We start from the raw sequence: 26,262 nt of genomic DNA on the forward strand, positions 1-26,262 counted from the left end.
GGGGTGAATCAGTGACACCAAAACTAGTACTACTTTCAACACTGACCGGTAGATAAACTTAACAAGTTTGTTAAACAATATGCATGCAATAAAAAATGATATAACAACATCCACAATAAGTAAAACATCCACCATAACACAAGTGTTTATACGTGGAAAACCCAAATAGGTAAAAACCACGGTGAGATGGGACTGACATGTTAACTATTTGTAGTAATAAATAATTGACCGGTTAGGGTCTACAAATGCTCTGCTAGGAGCGAATCCTATTAAAGATCCCAAAGCTTAGTTAAAAGCTATACCCTGTAAAAGGTAGTACCTTGTAAGGAGTAACCTCGGTGGAGGGTTTCTAAATCCAAACTAATGGATCACCCAGTTAGAGGATTTGAACAATGAAGCTTGTTAGAGCTTACCCGGTTAGGGGATTTGACTGTTGCAGTGATTAGAAAATAACAGGTGATGTGATCTAGTGATAGCACAAATTTCTTGTATAGATCCTCTTCTACGCACTTAACTCCTCTCTACCAACATACTCTGTGACTTAACACTTCTGCCTTTACACATAGCATATCACTTTCGCTCATACAAAATAATTCATTATGATGTCAATATATAGACATTTTAGATTTAATGTCGGCCTCTAGAAATCATAACACAATTACCTAGGTGTAGTGTATCTGGTCAAGTGATCATAACTCATCACAAAAATACTGTCAAATCTTGTCGGTAAGGATAACTCATCATGACTTGTGATAACTCATCACATAATTAGTAAATACCGGTTGGAGTTAAACATATAAACCGTTATCCTTGATGCTCCTATGATAATCTCTGTTGGATCTTCATGTTGTTGTCGAGTTATGTATAACCACTGGTTGTCTCCATATATATATACATACCGATTGTCACCAAGTACTGGTTAGAAATAAACCTCTAGTATACCGATTGTAGTATAAACAAATTTGAAGTTATATCGGTAGACAATATGAATATATGTTATAGGACTTGAGAAAATACAACACCACAGGAGCCCAAATAATCTCTGCAAGCTGAAAAACCTATTACAAGGAGAAGCAATGAAGCAAATCATAGAAGGAAAGAATACACAGGAAAAATATGCTCCAAAAGATGAGAGCTCAATAATCTCCAAAATGTATTGTCAATAATAAACCTTCTTCATACAATGAAAAGAAATAACTCAACCTTTAAAAGGTCAAGAAACCCTAAAATGGAAAACCTAGGTTTGCACATAATAATTAATTAAAACAATTAATTACATGCACCTAAAGTTAGCTTAAGTGTAAAAGAGATAAAGGGAACTTAAATAATTAAACAAATAATGTTTAATTAATCAAGTAAATACCCGAATACTCTAACACCCCCCCTTAAGCTAGACTTAGGGAGAAGCTAAAACCTAGAACAGCTACTGAAAGCAATAAAGATGGGTCCTAGCAACAAGGCCTGATTAGGTACCCAAATACAATGAAATCTCTATGAACTGGAGAAATAGAGAAAACCACATGAGAACAAAACTCTACTCCAAAAAGAGATGAAAAAGAATATCACTAAAGCATGAAGAACCTGCAAACTTTGTCGAAGAATAACTGCTGATCTGAAGAACATCCACTGAACTAGAACATGACCAAGTAGAGAAGACTGTAATCTACATGAGTGCCCTCAAATGACACTACTCAAATCAGGAGGAAAACAAGGCAAAACAACTAAAATCAAAGATACAAATGGCATGAGAAACCAAAGCCTAAAGAGCTGATCAATCGAACCACGAAAGCATTAGAACCAACAGGATAAACCTCCCCATAATGCGGAAGTGGGAGAGGGACAAGAACACTGAAAAGGATAGCCAAAAAAAACTGCATGATGAAGAACCAAGAACATCAAAAGGTGCTAAGACACATCATCATGAGGTGAATTTCATGGAAGGAACACTCACTTGACAAAGGAAGATGGAAAACAATAGGCAAACATCAACCCCCTCATGGCACTTGATCAATAGTGCATGTACAACAAGACACAAGATATGCAAGATTCCAAGTAAACAATGCATGATGGCACTTTATCTCAGTGCATTTTCATATATACAATGCTATAATGATAAGAAGACTGGAAAAAGAAACAAGAATCAAAACAGAGACACCCTACTCAGAAAAGAGATCCCAAGACCTAAAACAACCACGATATCCACCAGAGTGCTGAAAAGCAAAAAACTGAATAAAATATGCTTGGAGTAGAATCTAGAAATAAAACTCATATTTTTGGAAAGTACATAGCACAAGCTTTCCAAAAATATAAAGTTTTTGAAAAACCGAGTTCAGATGCTCATTCTACGTCTCCTAGAGTGCAAACAATAGACCTCACTTTGACTGTAAAAAAATATATTCAAACAACAAAATTGGAAAAAAATACCAACACCATCAGGTCGGCCTTGGAACCAGCTTTTCGACGCCTATTCGTTTTTGAAAAAATGACCCCGTATGCCCAAGATAGGGCTAAAAAACCAAACCCCCCCTTAAAAAGCCAAAAAAGGGGTCTGGTGGCCAGTGGGTGGTCCGGTGGCTAGGGAGCGGTGCTCTGGTGGCGGCCTAGTGGAGCCCCAGTGGCGGGGTAGAGATCCGATGGCAGAGTTGGCCGGAGGTGCTGCAGGCGGCAGCCGGGCGGCGGTGGGCGGTGGGGCCAGGCTGGGCGGCGTGTGGGGGCCAGGAGGTGCAGTAGCGATGGGGCCGGGAAGCGGCGGCCGCAGGGAGACTGCCGCAGGCAGTGGTGGTAGGCGGAGCACGGCCGGGGAGCAAGCGGAGGTGGGCGGAGGGGCAGTCGGGAAGCTACAGCTGCAGGGAGGAGCTGGCGAGGGCCTGGCCGGTGGGAGGCCGAGAAGAACCTGCTGCGGGGGCCGGAAAGGGGGTTGTCGGGGGCTGGCACGGAGCCGTGGGGGCCGAAGGCTGAAGAAAGGTGGTGTGGGGCCCAAGGGCAACTAGTGGCAGGGGTCGTGCTGACATTGGCAGGGGCCCCACGGTACCCTGCATACCGTGGGAACCCCCAAATAAATTTTTTGCCAAAAATTTTATAAAAAACCCTATTCGCCCTTTTTCTTTTTTTTTTAAGAATTTTTTTTTAAAAGCAAATTTCAGCCTGCATGCCGTAAAAAGGCAAATTTTTTTTTTTGAAATTTTTTTCTTGATTTGTGTGCCAGGCCGTATGGTCTGGATCTGAGAAAAAAAATGCTCCTAGAGGCTCAGGAAGCAAAATAGGTTGAATTTTATATTATCATAAGGGTTTTCGGGCCTTCTGAACATGATGGTGAGGTCTATTTATGCCCAAAGTGCTTAGAAAAAAAACTCAAACCCTAGGTACATAAAAAATTCCTAAAACCCCAGATCTGCTTCCAAAGCCAAAAATCTCAAAACAAGAATAGGTAGTTGCAGATCTGAAGCTCTGATACCATATAGGAGTTGAGAAAATACAACACCATAGGAGCCCAAATAATCTCTGCAAGCTGAAAAACCTGTTACAAGGAGAAGCAATGAAGCAAATCATAGAAGGAAAGAATACACAGGAAAAATATGCTCCAAAAGATGAGAGCTCAATAATCTCCAAAATGTATTGTCAATAATAATCCTTCTTTATACAATGAAAAGAAAGAACTCAACCTATAAAAGGTCAAGAAACCCTAAAAGGGAAAACCTAGGTTTGCACATAATAATTAATTAAAACAATTAATTATATGCACCTAAAGTTAGCTTAAGTGTAAAAGAGATAAAGGGAACTTAAATAATTAAGCAAATAATGTTTAATTAATCAAGTAAATACCCTTTATCTCTTTTACACTTAAGCTAACTTTAGGTGCATATAATTAATTGTTTTAATTAATTATTATGTGCAAACCTAGGTTTTCCCTTTTAGGGTTTCTTGACCTTTTAAAGGTTGAGTTCTTTCTTTTCATTGTATGAAGAAGGATTATTATTGACAATACATTTTGAAGATTATTGAGCTCTCATCTTTTGGAGCATATTTTTCCTGTGTATTCTTTCCTTCTGTGATTTGCTTCATTGCTTCTCCTTGTAACAGGTTTTTTAGCTTACAGAGATTATTTGGGCTCCTGTGGTGTTGTATTTTCTCAACTCCTATATGGTATTAGAGCTTCAGATCTGCAGCTACCTGTTCTTGTTTTTAAATAATTAAACAAATAATGTTTAATTAATCAAGTAGTTACCCGAATACTCTAACATATGTGTGTGTGTATGTGTTTTATCAATGACAACATATGATGAATTCATTACAATCATCATCAAGCCAACAATCTCCCCCTTTGGCATTGATGGAAACACTTAGAAAATTTTACAGTAATACTGCAAAGTGTGCAAAAAAAATATACACATATACACATATTCCCCCTTACTACATACATCATACAAAAAAATTGAAAATACATACATATTTCTACTCCCCCTTTGACAACAATGCCCAATTGAAAAGAAATATATATATATAGAAAAGTTCGTATCAAGATGTTTTACATATACAAAAATTTGAAAAGATAAAGTAGGATTCATGCATTTGCAAGTCTCATGAAAATAACATTAAAGTACCTCTTCAACTATGATAAGGAATGTTTCCATGTTTCCAGCACGTTCTCAATGTATTCAAGTGTAGACATAATCTGTGTATGGAACTCTTTCATGGAATCAAGTGTACAGGTTTCTGGAGTAGCTAAAATAGCTTATGAATTCTTGTAGGCTCTCTGTAGTATGTCCACTTGGGATGTGAGTAAACTCTTCAATTACTTCAGTGACTAGAGTCTTTTTGCTTTCTCAAGATCATAGGTATCCAACCTATTGTGCAAATCATTCACTGATTTACTAAAAGCAAAAATAGAGTCTTGAAGTGGTACATATGCATTGAATATCTTTTCTAGCTCTTTCTCTATTTCAGTTCACCTTTTATTGATATCAGAATAAAAGAATGAAGTGTTAGAAGTAGAAGAAAGATATTTGCCTCTTGTTTCAATAACTTTGCTTAACAAATCCTTATGCAAAGATAGAGCAAGTTTCCCTATATTAAATGCTTTCATAAGCTGCTCTCCATGTCTCTTCCTGTAACTCTTCTTAGCATAAGTTTGTGCCACTTCTTCAAGTGACTTAATTTGGTCAGATGCATCAGCAACCAATTGACCAAGTTTGCTAATAGGGGTTGTCAGATGTCCTATAGAATTTTCTGGTAGTAGACTTGATAAAATATCTACTGCATTCTGAATTGTTTCAGCCTCCATTCTTTTCTCTTTAAGTCTCTTCTTGTGAGCTCTAAATTGCATGATAGTTGCAATCTTCATCATTTCAGATGCACTCATATTATCAACAATTATAGGCCTTGATATTCCCAATGAGTCATCATCATCTTCATTAGTCTGTTGAATGAGTAATGTTTTTTATCGGTTTAGAAGATGTTACCTTAACAATTGCTTTCTCTTTTCCTTTCTCCGTTTCCTGTTCAAAAATCTGTGTGTCCACATTTTCATTAGATTCCTTTTGAATGTTCTATGAAACTGGTGGGGATTGGGTTTTCTCAGGTTGTTCCTATGCAGGTGGAATATCCACTCTTGGTTGAGTAGTCGGTTTCTTAATTGAAGTAACTTGTAAAACAATGATTTTAGGTGGCTGCATATCTGGTACAATGATGTCTCCAGATAGATCAATTGTATCTTGAATATCATCAACAACTTGGGTGATAGTGTCATCCTTCTTCTTTACAGGATATACCACATCAGCTTGCACAATTTCTTCTTCATCCATTTCAGGTCGATCAACAGTATCTTGTTCATCCTTAGAAGAATGTATATGATCTTCCGAGTGTTTAATACTATGAGCAATCTAATGAGTCTCAGTCTCAACAATTTGCACTTTTTCATTGATAAACTTCAATCTTCTCGTTTTGTAAGCAAAATGGACTTTATACTTATCAACCAACTCTTTCAACTCATCCTTTGACAATTCAGGAAAATACTGTACAAGTACATCATCTATGACTCATTTTTCTTTCTTTATTGCTTCCTCCCATTTATTCAAAAGAATAGTATACAAGGAATTAGAGATATCCTTTTCAAGGTCATGTGGCAATCTATTGTAATGACACAAATGATTGATTACCTGTTGAATGATTTGCTCCTTTTTATCTTCAGTGAAAGAATCAAAATGTTCTTTGACATTGTCAAATCTGTTTCTCCCTAATGTCTTCATTGTCCTCTCAAAGGTAGTCTCAGGCTTGTAAGTTGAGATATCAAAAGGCACAGTTACCTTTGGCACTTCCTTCACTTTCTTTGCTACTCTACCGGTAGCTTTCATTTTCTTGGGTTCTTCCTCAATGTCAGTGCCTTCAGATTTTTCTTGGAGAATTAGTTTCTGACCTCTTTTCTTAGATGCATTAGGTGTCGGTTCCTTTCTAGTTTGGACACTTCGTGTCACTCTTATATTTTTCATCACCGAAGGTTCTTGCTCAGCCTTATTTTTCTTACCTTTACCACTTGTGGTAGGAACAATACTGGTTCCGACTTGTGCAGTCTGATCTTCAACAATAGTTAATTTTTCCTTCCTTTTATCCTTTGGAGATGCTAACAGGTTATTAGCATAACCAATCAATAAGTCATAGTTGACCTCATAACTCATATCTTCCATTTCTTCTTCTCTAGGCTCAATTGCCTCCATTAAACAAAAATTAGTGGTAACTGTGAAAACAATGTCCTTAGTAAAATGTTTTACCACATCCTCAGGCAATCTTACTCTCATGCTCATTTTCTTCTGAAACTCATTGAAGTATTTGTTCATTGCAGCAAAAAAGGTGTTCTTCACAGCCTAGATATTGTTCTTAATCTGGGCAGATACCGATAGATCCTTAGACCATTCAAGATCACCTATTCTCGGTAGGAAATTATGGAAATAAAAGTATAGCCTGATCAACAACTGTCCAAATTTAAACTTTAGACTATTGTCCTTCTTGATAAACTGAAGATTTAACATTAATTGGCTCCTTATGGCCTCACATAGGTCATAATTAACATTTTCAGTTATCATATTGTAAGCAGTATGCACCGCTGTTGATGGAACACTATTTAATCTGCTAGAATAAAATACCCAGTATCATATAACCATAGCTGCCAACTTTGTCGCTGGGTCTCTGATGTTACTGATAGAAAAAGAACGCTTATCAGATGTTGATCCGGTTAGAGTGTATACTCTCTCTTTTGAAATACGCCTCAGCACAGGTACTTCACCGGTTGAGTAAAAACTAGTTACAACTTGAATAGCTTCCTTGGTTATAGTATGAGTCCTTTCTAGATACATGTTTTCTCCATGAACTTGACTCAAAATAATTTGGATATTCTCTTCTTCAAAATCTTCAAGAAAGTAAGTTATCTTATGAAAACCTTTTTCATAAACCCTAATATATTCTGTTTGAATCTTTCCATTTTCATCGCAAAGGGATTTTAACTAAGAATATATCGATAATGATCCCAAATCCTAAATCTTGCAATCAATGTAGCTGGACAAATCTCCTTTCACTACAACACCACTAGGAACTTGTGATAAAGCATTATAAGACACAGTTTGTTCTTCTTCAACAACTTCCATAGGTTCAGATGTAATCATTAATCTCTCTACTGGTTTAGAAGATGATGCCATTCCAGATAAACTAGATTTGAAGCAGGATTTTTCAAAGAAAAACCTTATTTCACGCATGCTGCCTCTTTAATTGGTTGAATGCTTGAATGCTCAAGTGCACACTAGTTTATTCTTCTCCAACCTTCAATTTTACTTGATTACTCAAATCACAATGCAGCTTCAACAAATATCAACCAACAATCCTTTCTCAGCTCTGCAAGCACTCAAAAATTCTTTCTTGAATGCGTTAGGGTAAAAATAACAAAGTAAAAAGTCGCTTTTATCCTTTTTACCTACTGCATTAAATGCTCGCCTATTAGGGTTACAAACCCTAATTACACCACTTAATGATACATAGATGTAAAACTAGTTGATAACCAATTGACAAAAGGTTATCAAAATTTCATGCACTTAAATTATCTTACAGCTCATTTATCTCAAGGGGTCCGGAGGTGGTTTTACCATTAAGTTCCCCTTAGCCATATTAAAAAGGCTTAATTCACCGGTGTGGGATTCTCCACATTTGGTGAAGGAACATTTTCTTCTCCAGGTGAGTCATTACTCTTCTTCTTCCATATTCAATTCATTTCTTCTCTGGTTTCTTCAACATTAACTTTCTGCTTTCCTTTCTGATCTTTAGAAGGGTTGACCAATTTGATCTTTCTGGATCTACATAATTTTGCCAAGTGTCTCGGTTTGTGATAGTGATAGCATGCCATACGAGATGATTTCCAAGGTCCTACATTACCTCTCCTAGTTCTTCTTTTGTAATTCATATCTAGATGACCAAAGTTGTTACAGATGGTGCAAATGACATTTGTTACCTTTTCCATCTCAAATGGACTAAACTAGTTGTTGTAGGGTCTTTGCCAGTTCATGTTGACCCAGTTGTCAAAATTTATCATCCAGTTGCCATTTGGTATTGAATGCATATGTGGTATAGGATTATTCACTCCATATCTGCATTCAATTGATCTATGTCCATACATTTTACATGTGAAGCAATGACCTTCAAATTTCTTAGACACATACCTAGCATTAGTATTGTAGTTTACATTTACATTAGGTTTGTCTCTACAAACATTTGTAGTGTGACCAGGTCTATGGAAAAAAAAAACAAATAGGTTAAAGACCTTCTTACCGGTAGACTTTTTGACCTTAGGAGCAAATTTATTCTTGAGAGTGTTGCTCTTGGTATCGAAGGATTCACCTTTTTTAGATGTGTGAAAACCAAGTCCAGAGGTATCACCATTCATCCTTTGTGATTGAATTTGTCCTTCTAGCAAGATAGAACTTTTGTTGAACTTCTCCAATTTCCCATTTGCTTCAGTGAGCTATCTGGTGAGATCTTCATTATGCTTTGACAGGTTCTCTCTTAGAGATGATGATAATTCAAGATCTAGCTATAGGTTCTCCTTTTATTCTCTCTTTGCATTCAAATGCTCATGCAAGGTAGCATTCTCTTGCTTGATTTTTACAATCTCATGATCTCTTTCTTATGTGAGATCTTCAGCAGTTCTTCTGGCTTCTAGTTCCTGACTCATGCAGATAGTAAGACCTTCTATCTCTCTCCTCAGATTTAGATTTTCACTGTTTAGTATTTCAACTTCCTCAGCTAAAGCATCAATATTGGCCTCATCTAAAGAACTATTATTAGATATTTCTAATAGTTGTTCAGTTATCTCTCTTCTTTTGACTTGAGAAGCTTTTAGTTTGACCCTTAGGGTTTCAAGCTCATTCCTACTTTCCTCAAGCTCTCTAGCCATCTCAAAGTAGCTCATATCCCTCATGATAGCTTTAGGGTTTTCTTCCAAGCGATTAGGCTTTAAGGAAGTTAGGCTTTGATACCAATTGATGAACTTGTAAAGCACTAAGAGGAGGGCGGTGAATCACTGATACCAAAAATAGTACTACTTTCAACGCTGACCAGTAGATAAACTTAACAAGTTTGCTAAACAATATGCATGAAATAAAAAATGATATAACAATATCCATAATAAGTAAAACATCCATCATAACACAAGTGTTTATACATGGAAAACCCAAATAGGTAAAAACCATGTTGAGATGGAACTCACAAGTTAACTATCTGCAGTAATAGATAACTGACCGGTTAGGGTCTACAAATGCTCTACTAGGAGCGAATCTTGTTAAATATCCCAAAGCTTTGTTAAAAGCTATACCCTGTAAAAGGTAGTACCCTGTAAGGAGTAACCTTGGTGGAGTATTTCTAAATCCAAACTAATGGATCACCCGGTTAGAGGATTTGAACAATGAAGCTTGTTAGAGCTTACCCGGTTATGGGATTTGACTGCTGCAGTGATTAGAAAACAAGGGGTGGTGTGATATAGTGATAGCACAAATTGCTTGTATAGATCCTCTTCTGTGCACTTAACTCCTCTCTACCAACATACTCCGTGACATAACACTTCTGCCTTTACACATAGCATATCACTTTCACTCATACAAAATAATTCATTGTGATGTCAATATATAGACATTTTAAATTTCATGTTAGCCTCTAGAAATCATAACACAATTACCTAGGTGCAGTGTATCTGGTCAACTAATCATAACTCATCACAAAAATACCGCCAAATCTTGTCGATAAGGATAACTCATCATGACTTGTGATAACTCATCACATGATCAGTGAATATCGGTTGGAGTTAAACATATAAACCATTATCCTTGATGCTCCTATGATAATCTCCATTGGATCTTCATGTTGTTGTTGAGTTATGTATATCCACTGGTTGTCTCCATATGTATATATATACCAGTTGTTACCAAGTATCGATTAGAAATAAACCTCTAATATACCAGTTGTAGTATAAACAACTTTGAAGTTATACCGGTAGACAATATGAATATATGTGTGTGTGTGTGTGTATGTGTTTCAAAGATGACAATATATGATGAATTCATTACAATCATCATAAAGCCAACAAAAAATACCTCTAAGCCATTTGCATGTCAGTTCACCCTGAAAAGCCTAAATCTTTTTTTCGTCTTCAATGTGAAATTCACCTCCATCTTTCTCAGGTAGAGATATCACTTTTAGCTCAACATTCACCAAATCCCCTTCACTTCTCTGAGGTCTCACTTCTAACTTGCTTCATACGCTAAATGAAAGATGAAAGTCGAGGTTACTTGCATTTAAACCCACTACGCCTTTCAAAACTGGTGTCATTAATAATATATTTTCCAATTAATATCTACGATCGCCTTGTCACTCCCCCATCATATTTATGACTCTATAGGAGTACCAACAAGTACGTCCTGCATTTATGATCTAAAAAGTCATAATAACCGCCACCTTGAAATCATATCTAATTAGATCTTCAAATCTGACTTCACCTACTTTTTCGAATGTGAGTGCCCATTTAGATAAAATATTTTTCTCTACATTCCTTGTTTGCCTAATGTGACTTACGCCCCCTAAGAATATTCTCTTGTCACAAGTTAACATAAGATGACATACGTCTTAGCTTTATCAATGCCTTTTGAAATCAAATCAAAGTCCATGAAAAATAACCGGCCAAGTTGAAGGGTTTGGAAAACTAAGTCCATCTTCTGGGTAACTTCTACTAAGTCCATGATCTCTTGTAGATGCTCTTTGTCACCTTATAGTTATGCTCACCCATGTCTTGATGGACCATGACAAACCTCAAGGAATTTTTGGTTACTATCTCTCTCATTCGATGGAGTGCAGGTACCACCAAATAGGTATTTGTTAGATCTATTTTCCTTGACTGAGGGAAATTCAGGAAGAGAAGAGGAAAGCGAGACATGTAGTAGGTATAAAAGAGGGAGATCAAGTGGAGGTGAAAAGATTAGAATAAAATTTTGTAAATGCATGGAATTTTTTCTTGCTGAAGGGGGGTCATGTTCTTATGATGATGAGAGTATAGGTGACATCGAGGTGCCCTTGAGGTACAAACATCTACGAAAAAAATGGGTACCCAAGGAACTTCCTCCAATAAACACTAATTTTTGTGTCAACAAGAGGATATATCACATAGCACCATTGTCATTACATGGTTTGGGCCTATTTTGCATGGATGGCATAAAGGTTTGTTACGACAGAGTTACTGAATTGATGGAGTATGTTGGACCTTGTTACAGTTACAAAGGTTGGATGCAGCTAGTTCGATATACATGAAGTATGCCTAGGTATGCACTGTCAGCAAATTATATATAGCTAAAAGATAAGAATCAAAATAAAGGAGTGGCTATGTACATTGATAGAAGGCCAAAAGCATCAGGGAATATTGCAGGGTTTATAAACAGTACATGACCTGGGTCAACAAATAAGCAACCAAATCACTAGTACAAAAACAACAATAGATGACTAAGAAAACTACTAAAAATTGCATATAAATGACTAATCTTGGTCACGTGACCATTAGTAGTTTATTGCTAGTCAATTATAACGCGGCCAAATTTATGACTAAACTATTTTAGTCATTTATTGGTTGTTTTGATTGATCAATTTGGTCATTTATTTAGTCATTGATTTGGTCATTTATTTAGCCATTGATTTAGTCATTAATTTAGTCATTGATTTAGTCATTAATTTAGTCATTGATTGTTGTTAATTGGTCATTTATTTAGTCATGGTAGTGATTTATTTAGTCATATATTTAGTCATTACTTTAGTCATATATTTAATCATTAATTTAGTCATTGATTGTTGTTAAACGATCATTTATTTAGTCATTGAAATCATTAATAGTCATCAACTGGTAGTATATTTAATCATTTTTATTCACTAATTTTCATCCATTAGTAATATATTTAGTCATTTGCATTAACTGATTTCCATCATTTGGTAGTACATTTAGTCATTTAAATCATTATTTTGTCATCAACTAATCATATATTTAGTCATATTTATTCATTTCTATCAATTGGTAGGATATTTAGTCTGTTTAGATTTCTTTTTCTTTTTAAACAAGAAAAGATAGAAGTATACAAGTACGGAAGAAAAAATTAAGCCATTCTAATTGTAAAATAAATCAACATTGGCACAATAAAGGTTTGGTTCTATCTCCAAGGTTCGCATGATCATAATCATACCAAATATTACAAGTTGTGTATTCACATGAATTCAAAATATAGTTTTATTAAAAAAAAAATTATAAAAAATTGGGCATTTTCAGAAACCCCGACATTAAATCAAAATTAAGATTTTTCAAGATCATCAAAATAAATACATATTCTCCCTTTTAATCTAAAGATGGAACTTACACCAATACTCATTGTACATTTAATCCATATGACTATTAATCTATGCTCTTTGACTATGTTCTCATTACTGCTCTTTGTTGTTCATGAATCATGAATGAGAACAATGGAGTCTCCTAAAATAGGAACCCCCATTTCCTCCATTTTACTAGTTTTAGTCTCATAACCTACATCGAGACCCTTCTCCAACTCTTCTAATCCCTTGATGAATGGTTATTCCTATGGAATTGTTGTTGCAGATCTGAGTGTTTCACGTTCTAGGATGTTTTCAAGAGGTGCTTCTCCCCGAGTTCTCCAACAATGTGTTGGAAGCCATCAATTTCCATATCCATCTGACAGAAGCCCATAGTATCATCCATTGGAAGAGGTAGGATAACATTGGCTAAGAATTATGTCAGTCAAAACTATCAGCCTTGTAAAGTTCTACCCAATGAATAATTTGAATGAAAACAAAACAAAATGCAACTTGAATTGAAATGGACCATACTCTTCCTCATGGGATGGTGGAATAGAACGTGGAAACTCAGACTGAGCATGCCATTTGTTTTTTTTCACTTCTTGCAAAGATAATTGCAATATATTAGGACTTTGCTTCCACAATCTATGTTGAGCAAACGAAGCTTCTAGAAAATTATGCTATTTTCCATAAGATTTTTTTTTCTTAGTACATTAAAACACAATCCTAACTGCAAAAAATAACCCAAAATTTTCCTAAATTAAACAAGGTTTGACAAATACATTATAGATGCTTAGCCAGAGTATGAATGTATGCCCTTCTCATTGGTGCAACAAAAGAATTCAAACATTAGAGGAGAGAAATGAAGATACATAAATCTTAAAGCAATTTGCATCACAAGTTGAAGATTCAAACCTCATCTAAATAGACCATTGTAAAAGAATCCAATCCACCTGGAACTTGCTTTGAATTTACAAGAACATGCCATTACCTAAAATTTATTTAACATGATTTGAACAGCCAAAAAAAAGACAAAAGAAACAACAAAGTATTTAAAGAGCTTATCATTAAGCCCAAGATGAGGCCCACTAGCAAAATCTCGATGCCACTCATTTAGAGTGATCTGATCACAGATTGTGATATGTGTATCTAGCTTTCTACATTATAGAAATATATGAAAAAGTGAATATGTTGCTAATATCTACTACAACGATAGGAAGTATGGATCAAATACAACTATTTTATCTAAGGACTTGGAAATTTTTTACCCATATCTCAATTCTTCCTCTATGTCATCAACTTCAAATGTCTCAAGCAAAAGTGATTGAATTAAATGGTGCAGTAGCAGCTCCATGTGATAGATCCATTTGTACCGAATTAAATTTTTGTATCTTTACTAAAGCTTCACTACAGTCTTGGTAGAGATAGTTTACTATCCTTGAGTATATCCGAACCACATCCAGCAAAAGATGCCTTGATATTCGAAGAGAAATGGGAACTTCCAAAAACATGATGGAATCTATGACATCAGTAACAAATCAAAAAATAAATGTCAATAATTCCATCAATAGATTTAAGTAAAAATAAATACCTTTCAAATAAGCTTAGTCATTGAGTATACCATAAAAAAAGTATGACATCAAATTGCATTTGCCATAATATGCATTTTTTTATGAGCATTCAAAGATATTTACAAGATATTACATATCTCTTGAATAATTTACAATAGTTAAGGCATATAAATAAAACTTAAGGTCAATAATAAAAATTTTCATCAACTCAAAAGTATTAGAAGCAATGTACAAAAAGGGTCATATTCTACATGTACATAAGAATTTCTTGATCTAATAATTGGAAGAAACCCTACTTTTATGTGAGATATTCAAGCAAATTTGTGTCTCAATTTAATATTTCCATGTTTAAACAATACCACCATCAATCATCTCAATGTAGAAATGAAAGACAAATATTAAATTCAAGGGGTTGAGTTCTGAATGTAAGAACATGTTAAAGAGAAGTTTGAGTTTGCAGCCCTTAAGATCATAGCCATCATTGCAAGCAAAAGTCTGAAATCTGAGTATTTATAGTGTATTGCCTCAAAGATCATGAATTAGTCAAGTTATACCTAAGGCATAAAGGTCAGAGTCCTTTTAAGGACAGTTATAGCAGTGGCATGAAGACATAGAGCCATAAGGTTTCATCATCAAGCACAAAAATAAGGCCATCTCATGGTTTAGACATAGCAAAGAGAAGAACAAAGAATAAGGGCAAATCTAAATCAATAAGCATAATTATGTCAATAAGCTTATCTCAAAGACCAAGAAGAATGAACATTTCAATGCCCAGTAACAACAAAGATCATAGTCCATTCACCGAAGAATAATGGCTCTTATTATAAAAGATGAAAGATAGAGGTGACAACCATTGATTAGTCTAGAGCAGTCACAATAAGGAATAGCATGAGTAGTACACGTGGTATAATGAGTTTTCAGACCAATCCATGAGGTCTATAGTGCAAGGAAGGGAGCTTTATGGAAAGGGATCAACATAAAATCAAGACAACCACTATCAAATAAAACCATGAAAAGAGCAGAGAATAGACACCATTTGCATACCTAGATCAGCATGGCAAGAGCCATTCATAAGCATCATTATCAGTGTAAAGATAGGCAAAGAACAAGTACAACATTAATAGCAGTCATGATACTCTTTAATCAGTCATGATAATGTCCATTCATCAAACAAAGAACAAGGTCTTAGGGTTTCTACACCCAAGAGAGCAACTTCAACATATCATTCAAATAGCAGTCATGGCAAGATAAGATTGTTCACATAGACCTAAAAAGGAAGAATATAGTCACATGGAAGTACAATTTAGAAATAAGTAATGTAGTCATGTGAATTGTTTACCAAACAATTTACAATGACTTGAGAGTAGTAAAGAATCTATGAGTTTGTCCAAAGATATCATAAAGTGTCTTAAGATAAAAATACAATGATAGAATAATACAAGAGAAATATTAGCTATGGTATTATCTTCCATAAAAAAAAGTTATCATCCATGGTCTCCAAAATGATAAAAGAAAAAGGAACAACCCCTCCAAAATGTATAGATATAGGGTCTACAAGGAAGGTAATAGTCCTCAAGTACAGTGACCTTCAGTGCAGACATAGGTAAAAACCGTTACAGTCATCTCATGAGTGAAATATAAGAAAAAAATATTTTGAACAATCCTTAATCATAGATGAGTAGTATCCCTAGCAAAGATGTAAGGTAGGGCACAAGTTCACTATCACATTCACACCACAGTCATATCTAAGTATGATCTCAAGCAATAGAGGAAGAACAATCCTAAAAGGAGGCATAGAAATTATAATGACCTTCAGTGCAACACCAAGGAATATCTCAAAAGGCAAATGGAAGATCACCACTTCATAGCGGCCAAAGTAACAGAGACATTCAACCCAAGGAAATAGTCATTATAAAATGCATAGAGAATACACAAGAAAAGAGCTTGTTTATGACAATCAAAGCATCATACAAAAGCCATAAGGATCAAGGAGTAATAGAAAAGTTACAAGAGCATATTATATAGTGGTAGAACCTAATAAGGATAGTAATTCTAATAAGGATTAGTCATAATGATCTAGAAAAGTCACCGTGACTGTGATAAGATATGCATTGATATTAAGTATGAACAACATTAATGGTGCAACATAAGATAGTCAAAAGACTATTAAAGTAGTGAACAAGCCTCGTGGCTATAAATCAATGGCAACTTTAGAACATGGTGCATTTCCATGTATCTGATAGCAAAAACCACAGTCTCAGATCATGGCCTAAAATTATGTCAGTCACTATCATGATAAAGTTTTAAAAAAGAAGTCTAGGCATCAGGCATAAAAGGGCAGTCTTCATTAGAAAATGAACAAAAAAAAATATACCAAGGACAGTCACCAAACATAAATGTTGCATCAAATCAGAGCATGGAGAATAGATCCCTATCAACAATGATGACTCATCATCAAAGAGTAGCCTTCAATTTTGAAAAAGAAGTGTTTTGACAGTGTAGAAAGAACATAGAAAAGCATAAAAGACATCCAACATAGGTACCTAGAACAGTTAAGGTTATAATATAGTTTCTTCTATTGGCAATTGACACTCATTGGACTCATATGTTGTCAATTATGGAAACAAGATTCTATAGAAGGCATATACCAGCAGATACCGGCATTGGAGGCATACACTAACAGATACCGACATTGGAGTAATCAGGGTCATCACCGACACCGGCACCGGCATCTAGCATTTCAGAGAAGCCGACATCAGTTTGGGATCCGAAAGGTTTTATTTTGTATAGGGGCGACATTGAATATCCTTTTGTAATGTATTGTAAGCCGACATAAGGCATATTATTTGTAAATGATATATAAGTCAGTTTATTAGGTCATTTTGTATAGGATAAGGAAGTAGAACTATGTGATGCAAAGGATATGTATGTAGGTCATTTGTATGAAAAAGTTATATCATGCTATGATCAATATATGGTTTCTAAAGCATTCTTGGAGCAAAGGAGATATCGGTAGAAGGGTTCAGGGTTTATGAACTATTTTCTTGGATTCCAATAATTGGTATTAGAGCCTGGTGCCTTGGAAGAAGTTTAATAGCTTGAGGAAGATCCTGAAACGGAAATAATTGAACATGGCTATGGAGAAGAAACTTGAGATGGCACTTGAGGATTATGATGATGAAAGGATGAAGAACTTAAAACTGCAAGATGAATTGAATTTTGCTAATGAATTCATTCTTGTTCTGCAAGAGAGGTTATCATCTGCTCAAGCTAGGAGGAAGGAAATTTTGCAAAACTAGGATGATGAAGAGAAAAATGCACTTAAGGAACAATGTCAGAAGCCGAGTCAGCAAAACTTTTGGCAATTGACACTTCTCAAGTTGAGAAGAAATCAATCACAAAGATGAGTCCCACAGAGCTAATGATGATGGCTACTCAAAAGCTAATAAGGAGGGATCTGTAGACAAAGGAATAATAGATCAATCAATAACAGTTTTGCATGGATTAATTCTTGAATGTATGATTGAAAATGAAACAAGCCCTTCTGGCAAGCTTAAGGCATTGGCAGAGCACATATCAAAAAACTTTCAATCATTACAGCATATTTTCGACTGGAAAGCACTTGAAAGATTTAGTTTGGCTAAGAAAGCTGCTTTTGACCAAATTATTGAGACCGAGAAGAGGAAGGTTAAAGAGAAACTTATACTTATTGAAAATTCTTTGAAATAATGTACTAACATCTACAGGGTCTATTATAATATAGAGATTCTTACAACAAATGTAGATAAGAGGATAAAGGAGTTACATGAAAAGAATGCTAATATTGCTAATTCTTTTGATGGACTAACTTCACTTACAACATCTATTGATGGACAAATTTTGACTTTGGAGAACCAAATTTTTTCTTTTGAAAAGGAAAGAGACAAGATCATTTGGAGAGCAAGGAGTCTAAGAGGTTTGGTGAGTCCAAGATTGGATTCACTTGGTGTACATAAGAGGGAATGCATGGATATGCTTGCAAAGCCCACACCGGAAGAAGTCATTGAGAAAGAAACACTTGCACATTTACTGAGTGAACTTGTATCCATATCTGAAACATTCAAAACCAGCTGGGATACCTATATATATAGTTACTAGAGAAAGCTTATCCGGAAATCTTGAGATTGGTCAAGCTCCGGTAAAGTATTCTGTAATAGTTCTTTTAATTGTTTCACCAGTCTTTGGCATTCATGCCAAAGGGGGAGTATATTTATGTGAAACATATGTATATGCATATAATCCTAGGGGGAGGATATCAGACATAGTATATTGTAGATGGAGTCAATCAGCTCAGGGGGAGCATGTTTCGTGTTTCAGTTGAACCGGCAGGGAATCCATTTTTCACATGAGCATTTCCATCAATGCCAAAGGGGGAGATTGTTGGCAATTGACACTTATTTGATTCATATGTTGTCATTGATGGCAACAAGATTCTATAGAAGGCATATACCAGCATTGGAGGCATACACTGGTAGATACTGGCATTGGAGTAATCAGGGTCATCATCAGCACCGGCACCGACATCCAACATTTCAAATAAGTCGACATCAGTTTGGGATCTGAAAGGTTTTATTTTGTAAAATAATTTTGTATAGGGCCGACATTGAATATCCTTTTGTAATGTATTCTAAGTCGACATAAGGCATATTGTTTGTAAAGGGTATATAACTCAATTTATTAGGTCATTTTGTATAGGATAAGGAAGTAGATTCGTGTGATGCGAAGGATATGTATGTAGGTCATTTGTATGCGAAATTTATATCATGCTATGATCAACAAATGGTTTGTAAAGCATTCTTGGAGGAAAGAAGATACCGGTAGAAGGGTTCAGGGTTTATGAACCATGTTCTTGGATTCCAACATCTTATATATAGTAAATTAAGAGTAGATTCAACAATAACGCAGGACAGTAAAGGACATAAAGCAGATAGGCACTATCAAGAACTTTTTGATAGTCATAAGGATATGTCACAGTGCACCCACAAAGGGTATGGAAGAAAGAGAAGGCATGTAAGAGAAGGGTAAAATACAAGAATCTTGTAATAGTGATGTTAAACTCAGAGTTGCAACCATAAGGGACATCACTACCATTACACAATATCATGAGAACTCTTAGAGAAGTATGTAATTGAAGAGGATAGTACAAAAGTGAAGAAATCTTACATTCCTTTTCACCAATCATGGTCACTAATGATAGAAGGATACCCTGAGAGCATGGAGGCTAAATATGCTATGAGAAGATCTCAAACCAAAGACAAAATTCAATAATAACCCAAGTCCTTGGGAAGCTCAAACACAAATGAAAAGTAGATCATAAGCATATTAGGCCTGATTTCCCTTCATCCTCACAACAAATGAGGTCACAGTGCCATGGATGAAAAGAATAGTGATATACAATTGTAGTTACAAAGAATGTAAGTATGGTCTATTGTCAAGACAGAGAAACAAAGTAAGTTGATGTGAGTAAGATTTCACCATAAAAGTTGTCTTCAAGTGTTAGGAAGCATCAAGCCCAGTGCAGAGACTTTTAGTTTGTTGAGATACAAACCCTAAGTCCTAGCATGAATCAAAGGACAATACTTCTAATTGACAGAAGGTTACAATCATAAAGCATAGGAAGAATTAAGACAATAAAAAGTAATGAGGTAGAGATAGTACAAAAGAAAGTCATGTATCTCACAAGGATCTTCATCAAAATTTTAGAGATACAAAACTAGAGTCCAAAAGGTCCTTACACAAACCATTTATAAGAGTCTCAGGTCATTTCTGTAACAGTCAACAAATGCATAGTATAAACAAGTTTCAAAGGTAAGGAGAAGATCTAAGATTAATATAATACATAGAAGCATCACCAAAAAATGTTTATAAATCAATCTTTCATCTCAAACTTGATAAATTCATAAAATCACAAGGTTTTAGAAGTTAATCTTGAATGTAGTCATCATGGAGTGTAAGAGAAGTGTCATGAAGGCTCATAGATATCTTTAGAGGTAAAAAAAGGTACTCAACATGAAGACAACTTCATCTACATGGGCCAGTAAAAAGATTCAAAGATCATGAATGCTCAAGACACAGTGACACTCTAAGAGACCCATAGAAGTGCACATATATAAGAGAAAACCATGAGTATCAAAGCATGGTATGCATAGCCTAGAGATTCCTTTAGAGACAACATCAAGGGAATTAATAAAGTGAAAAAAATAGTTTAAAAGCTTCACAAAAGTGACAATAAAGTGTTAAAATATAGAGAGCTTGTCACAATCATGAGTAGTCCAATACAACGAACCTCTAGTGAGCAGCTACAAGGAGGGATACTTTAGGAATGTCCAAGTGAAGATAATATGAAGTTATGGGATCTTAATCAGTCATAGGGACACCCTGTATCATACAGTGATCAAACAAACCATGAATGCCCATAAGGCACAATAAAAGCATACTTGAAAGAAGTGAGAAGGAGTAGTTAGGAAGTAATCTATCAAGAAATATTACTTCTAAAAGATCCAAAGAATGATATAAAGGATAGAGGAAGTGTAAACCACATGAGTAGCAAAGGCAGTAGCAACCCTAGAATACACATAGCCCAAAGAAACATCATAATATGAAGAATGGTGAAAAGACCATGAGATTTGATCACATGAAGGGTAGACTAAAAGTTAGACATCAAAAGAAGTCATACCAGTATGATGATCATGCCACAAAGATAATAGAAATTTGAAGACCTAACATAGGTTTAGTACCTAAAGAAATACAAAGAGGTAGTCACTAAAAATAAAGGTATTCTTGAGTTACATAATGGCAGGTATGAGAAGATTCAAAATCATGTATATCCCAAAAATATAGTCATAAGAGAATGCTCTATCATAATAATTTGCAGTTGATGGAGATAAAGGTCACTGTCACTAAAGGGGATTCATTGTCAAAAAAGCACATTGACAGTCCATTGCCAAGGTAGGGAGCATAAAGTCCTTCATCAAAGGTTGGAATAGTGAGATTGAAGGAAGAATCACAAGACCAAAGGAAGTCCAAAGCCTACTGACAAGATCAAAGCATGAAAACTTCTCTGACAAAGGCTATTAGGACTTTGGTCAAACTTGGCACAAAAGGAAAAATTTGACAGTTGCATCATCTCTATGAGGTATCTTAGCATGATAGCACAAAAGGACAAATTTGACAGTAAGAACAAGGAGTTAGTGGTAGCCAAAGGACTAAAAGGCATGGTGATATGGAAGCACTTTCTCAAAACAGTGACATCTGTGATGGGTAAATGATAGAATATCCATCATAGTAGTCATGTGGACCTCAAAAGATAGCCTTAGTGGGGCATTCATTGTAGTTTATGAGTTACAAGATTTACTAAGATCTCTTTTATAGAGATTAAAGGAGAAAAGATCATACTAAGAAAGACAGAGTAAGATATTTAACCATGTAATGATATTGGGTCTGCTACTAGAATAGTGTAATGCATAGACCAAGACACACAATGATTTCACTCACTATCCCAAATAGGAGTTATCAGATTATAAAACAATGATACAAATCATAGAATAGTGAATACAGGGCTGCTACAACAATCCAAGTTAACAGTATCATGTAAAGGGTAGTGGATAAACAATCTAATCATCAAATTCTTATCAAGAAGTTGGGATAGTGCAAATGTAGTCCATACATGGCTATGATAGGTGACATTCCTACATGGTAACACCTTGAAGTTAAAGGACTAACTTATATAATCAAAACTGGCATTTTCATTATGGGATAGTAATGTGATGCTTTGTGCAAACTATCTTTGATAAGAGGTTGCACGTAATGGAGTTTTGGGAATGAGCATGGATATGATTGTGTAATGAGCATTAAGTAGTCATACCATAAATTTACAATAAAATAAGTCAAGAGATAAGAACACAGAGGACAAGCACAAAGTTTTGGAGTTTTGCCTGCCATAGCAGCAAATAAAGAAATAGAGCAACCATCTTTGATAGAGCATATACTATCAAAGCTCAATCAATAATCTAAATACAAAATACAATCAAGCACAAGAAATACAAAGATAAAGAATAACAGTCCATATAGAAAGAGTAACCTCAAAGGGTCAAGGACAATTAGAGCCTTCACTAATATAGGCTAAATGCAATATAAATTGAGGCAAATAGAGTCACAAAAGGCTGTCATGGGAGCAAGGAGAAAATATTGTTATAACAATGCTATGTTCATATTCTTCTGAGTTTCATGTGTAGTATATGACAGTAAAAAAACAAATACAATAACAGTAAAGTCAAGTCTTATGACTGTTTTGATATAGACCTAATATAGAAGGTGGTTAAAGATCATGAATAGAAAATAAAATTCACTATGATGGCCAGCCAAAACATCCACCTAAAATGCAAATCTTAAAGGGATTGTTACAACTACAAGAGTATAAAAGATAGCAAGCATAGTCATCATCTCAAATAATCAACAAGAGCCATACCAAAGAGCATGATTCATTACAGTCCAAAGGGATAGAAGAGCTATGGGTGCTAAAGCATGACATGCCTATGCACTCCTTATGTGCATGAGGGAAATGATGGGATGTTTATTACATAATGACACTATACCAATGATGGTATAAAATAGATGACAAGTATAAAAAAGGATAGTATCCATGATGATAAAAGAGTATCAAACCATAAAAGTGCGAATTTACAAAGATGAACAGTGACAAACTGTCATGAACCTCCAATGGGAAAAACAAAGAGACAGTGACAAGGTGTAGATAAAGAAAAATACCTTGTTAATGGATTGAATACTATGTGAGGTAGGTAACCGTGAAGAAACAATTTTAGCAAAACAAACCCTATAGACACCCTTATTATTGTCACAGTAGCATAAAAATAGAATAAGCTTCTCAATAGTCCCAGCAGGTCTACAATGGAGATAAATGACATGCTAGATGATAGTAAATAGGTGAAGGTCTCAATAAAGGAATGGAGCATTTCTAAATGAGATCACAACTCACCAAATCTTAGTGTGTAAGAGAATCACCAAAAGAACAGAAAATGTAAGAATAAGCATGTTCACACTCATAACAACCATTCATATCAAATGATGCAGTCATCACAATTATGCCAAGACACATAAAGACCTGTAGACCTAAATGATAGTGATAAGAGCCCTCAAAAGATAGTAAGATGAAATAATTGTATGCGAGTTCATAGATATTCACCCCATGATAGTTATCAGCTACAGCAGGGGGGTTTTGAGAATGCTTAGCCTAAAACAAAATGACAAGAGCTATTGTGAGTAGCCTTCTCAATGAGGTCAAATCAATAATAAAAAACGTGGAAGATAATCTACCTTGAAAGACAGTATGTATTAGCCAATAAAAAATTTCAGTTAAAAGGCTTTCAAATTTGGGCAGAGGAAAATGTACAGAGCAATCTCATGCCAATAGGTTTCAAAGCTTCCTAGGGTTTGACAACTCATAGAAGCATTCCCAAGAATAAATATTTTTGTAGTAAAAGGACTTAAAATGATAGTTAAAGACAATGGTGCAGATCCAAAGCTAGAAATTCCTTGTCAAAAGGAATACTAGATCATAGAGCCACACAACTAATAAGGAGTATCAATCTATGGAGCTTCTAGCATCTCAATGCTCTAGGTATTCTCTTAGTCAATATAGTGACAAACTTAGTCACAGTCAATATACACAATCAATATAGCCTGAAAGGGCAGCAATACAATCATCAACTATTGAATGAAGAGTGAAAGGATGAAAAGGAAGTGAACCCTAACAAGAAGATAGCCTTCAAAGATTGTAGTCAACCCCTTAGTATCATTGTTGACATCTCTAATAGTGTCCTTATGACTATGTTTTGACTGTGTGATTGAGATCAAGGTGTCTTTGGATGGGTACTATCTCCTTAGACTTGTGCATTGCTTGATAATGACTATGATATGTCATTTTTATGTCATAATGACAACAAGTTTGACTCCTCATATATTTTCCCTTTGACTCTTTACCTTATTAGTGCTGCAAATGTGACTGCCATTAGTGTTCTCTTTGGACTCATATGGCTGCTCATAAATGCCTTTTATTTTTTGTAGGTTTCCCTAGTAGTTGTGTGTGCCATCTATTCATCTTGGACTTGATCTTGATGTTGTTGTTGAGATTGTCTTTTTGTCACTATTTTGTCTACTTGGGATGCAATCTCTACCTTGGAATGCATGATAGTAGACTCTTTTGTGGATTTTTTATTTGGCCTTTATCATCAAGATATTGAATTTTATTTTCTATTGAAGTCATTTGTTGTTCTATCTTTTATTTATTAGGCATGTCATGATTGTCTTTGATAGAGGAAGGTCTTTTGAATAAGTCAAATCTCTTCTCCCAGCTTGCTGCTATAGATGTTATTAGGCTATCATGTTTACTACCATTTTTTACTGCTCTAGGCTTGCGACCATGAATGGATAGTCTCCTCCTTGTATTGGTCTTTGAAAGACCTTCTTGATGGGACTTCAATTTGGAATTATGATAAAATAATGCTTAATTTTTCAAAAATATCCTCTACTCTTATCTCTGATACTTTCATCTTTGTCTTCGACTGGTAATAATTGCTAAATCATTTTCCTTTACAATCTACCTCACTATTTGACTGCATTCTAACAATATCTTAAGCTTCTCAGGATGGTATTTGGACTATGATTTGATACTATGACCTTGCATGAAGGTCCGTGCTTGATATTTTTGTACTCCATACATTTTTATAAAGTCATTTGCCCTATGTTGGGGCTATGATTACTGTTCTTTGTGGCTTTGGTGGTATTTGAGGGATCTTTTCAAGGCTATTGATTCTTTGTGCATATACTTTCTTGATTTCATTAATAGAAATATTTGATTCTTTTGATACCTCTTTCAAGAATATTCTTTGATTGGTTATCATACCCTTATAGATTTTCCCTTTGAAGTCATATGATGCTCTTAATCTTTGTGATCTTTTCACTATTTGTGACCTTTTGGAGGACCATCTTAGGGAAATATAGGCCCTTCCTTTTATATCTTAGTTTGATCTTGACTTCCTTATCTTTTTTATCATAGGAACTCTTTGTGGCTTCATTATTAATGGACTTCTATCGATAGTGGGGTTGTCACAGTCACAATTCTTGCATTTGAAACCCTTACTACTGCCTTATATATCTCTATTTTTTGGAAATGAATTCCATTCATTGTGTTTGTTCTTTTAGACTACTGCTATGAAGTCAAGATTTCTCTGAATTATTTTCATGATTTCTATACCTACCCTAAAGATGCTATGCCTTTGGTTTTTGACTATGTGATTGAATTTTTTAGCATTTATCTCTTAATAAGAATTGTTTCAGAACTTATCATATCTATATGGAATCTTGGTATGATTCTCTAAACATGCAAACAAGAAGATTTAAAATGCAAAGGACTTGTTTCTCATAGTGTAGGGTGTTGATTTGGATGAAAACCCCTATCTCTTATTGAGTTGTTGGCTGGAACTCCTTGTGCTTGCTCTTAACTGCTATATGAAGCTTTGAGATTTCTGTTTTCATGCATGGATCTTTAGATCTCTTAGATTCCAACTCTTTGATGGACATTCAACAGTGAAAGAGTGATGATCTTCGGCATGTAGTTGTTGTTTATGCAGGGAACTCCACCTTTCATAGCCATGAAATATTAGCAATCATATAAAACCAGGGTAAACTTAAGAAAAACCTAAAGGCATGTGAAATCTTCATGGACTCTAAGTTTTTTGCACTTTAATTTCCCCCTAGAATTTCC

The 26,262-nt window shown here is 35.1% G+C and overlaps 1 protein-coding gene across 1 annotated transcript; it reads left to right on the forward strand.

The window, feature by feature from the left end:
- The first annotated feature begins 2,633 nt into the window (after window positions 1-2,633).
- Window positions 2,634-2,990, forward strand: LOC131065129 (glycine-rich protein 5-like). The gene has a single exon (XM_057999546.2). It carries the CDS (start codon window positions 2,634-2,636, stop codon window positions 2,988-2,990), a length of 357 nt encoding a protein of 118 aa, XP_057855529.2.
- Window positions 2,991-26,262: the final 23,272 nt, after the last annotated feature.

The sequence above is a fragment of the Cryptomeria japonica genome, chromosome 5 (assembly GCF_030272615.1).
Source record: "Cryptomeria japonica chromosome 5, Sugi_1.0, whole genome shotgun sequence".
Taxonomy (NCBI): domain Eukaryota; kingdom Viridiplantae; phylum Streptophyta; class Pinopsida; order Cupressales; family Cupressaceae; genus Cryptomeria; species Cryptomeria japonica.

Excerpts from the sequence above, each read along its gene's own strand:
- LOC131065129 (XM_057999546.2), top strand. The coding sequence starts at position 2,634 with ATGGCAGAGTTGGCCGGAGGTGCTGCAGGCGGCAGCCGGGCGGCGGTG.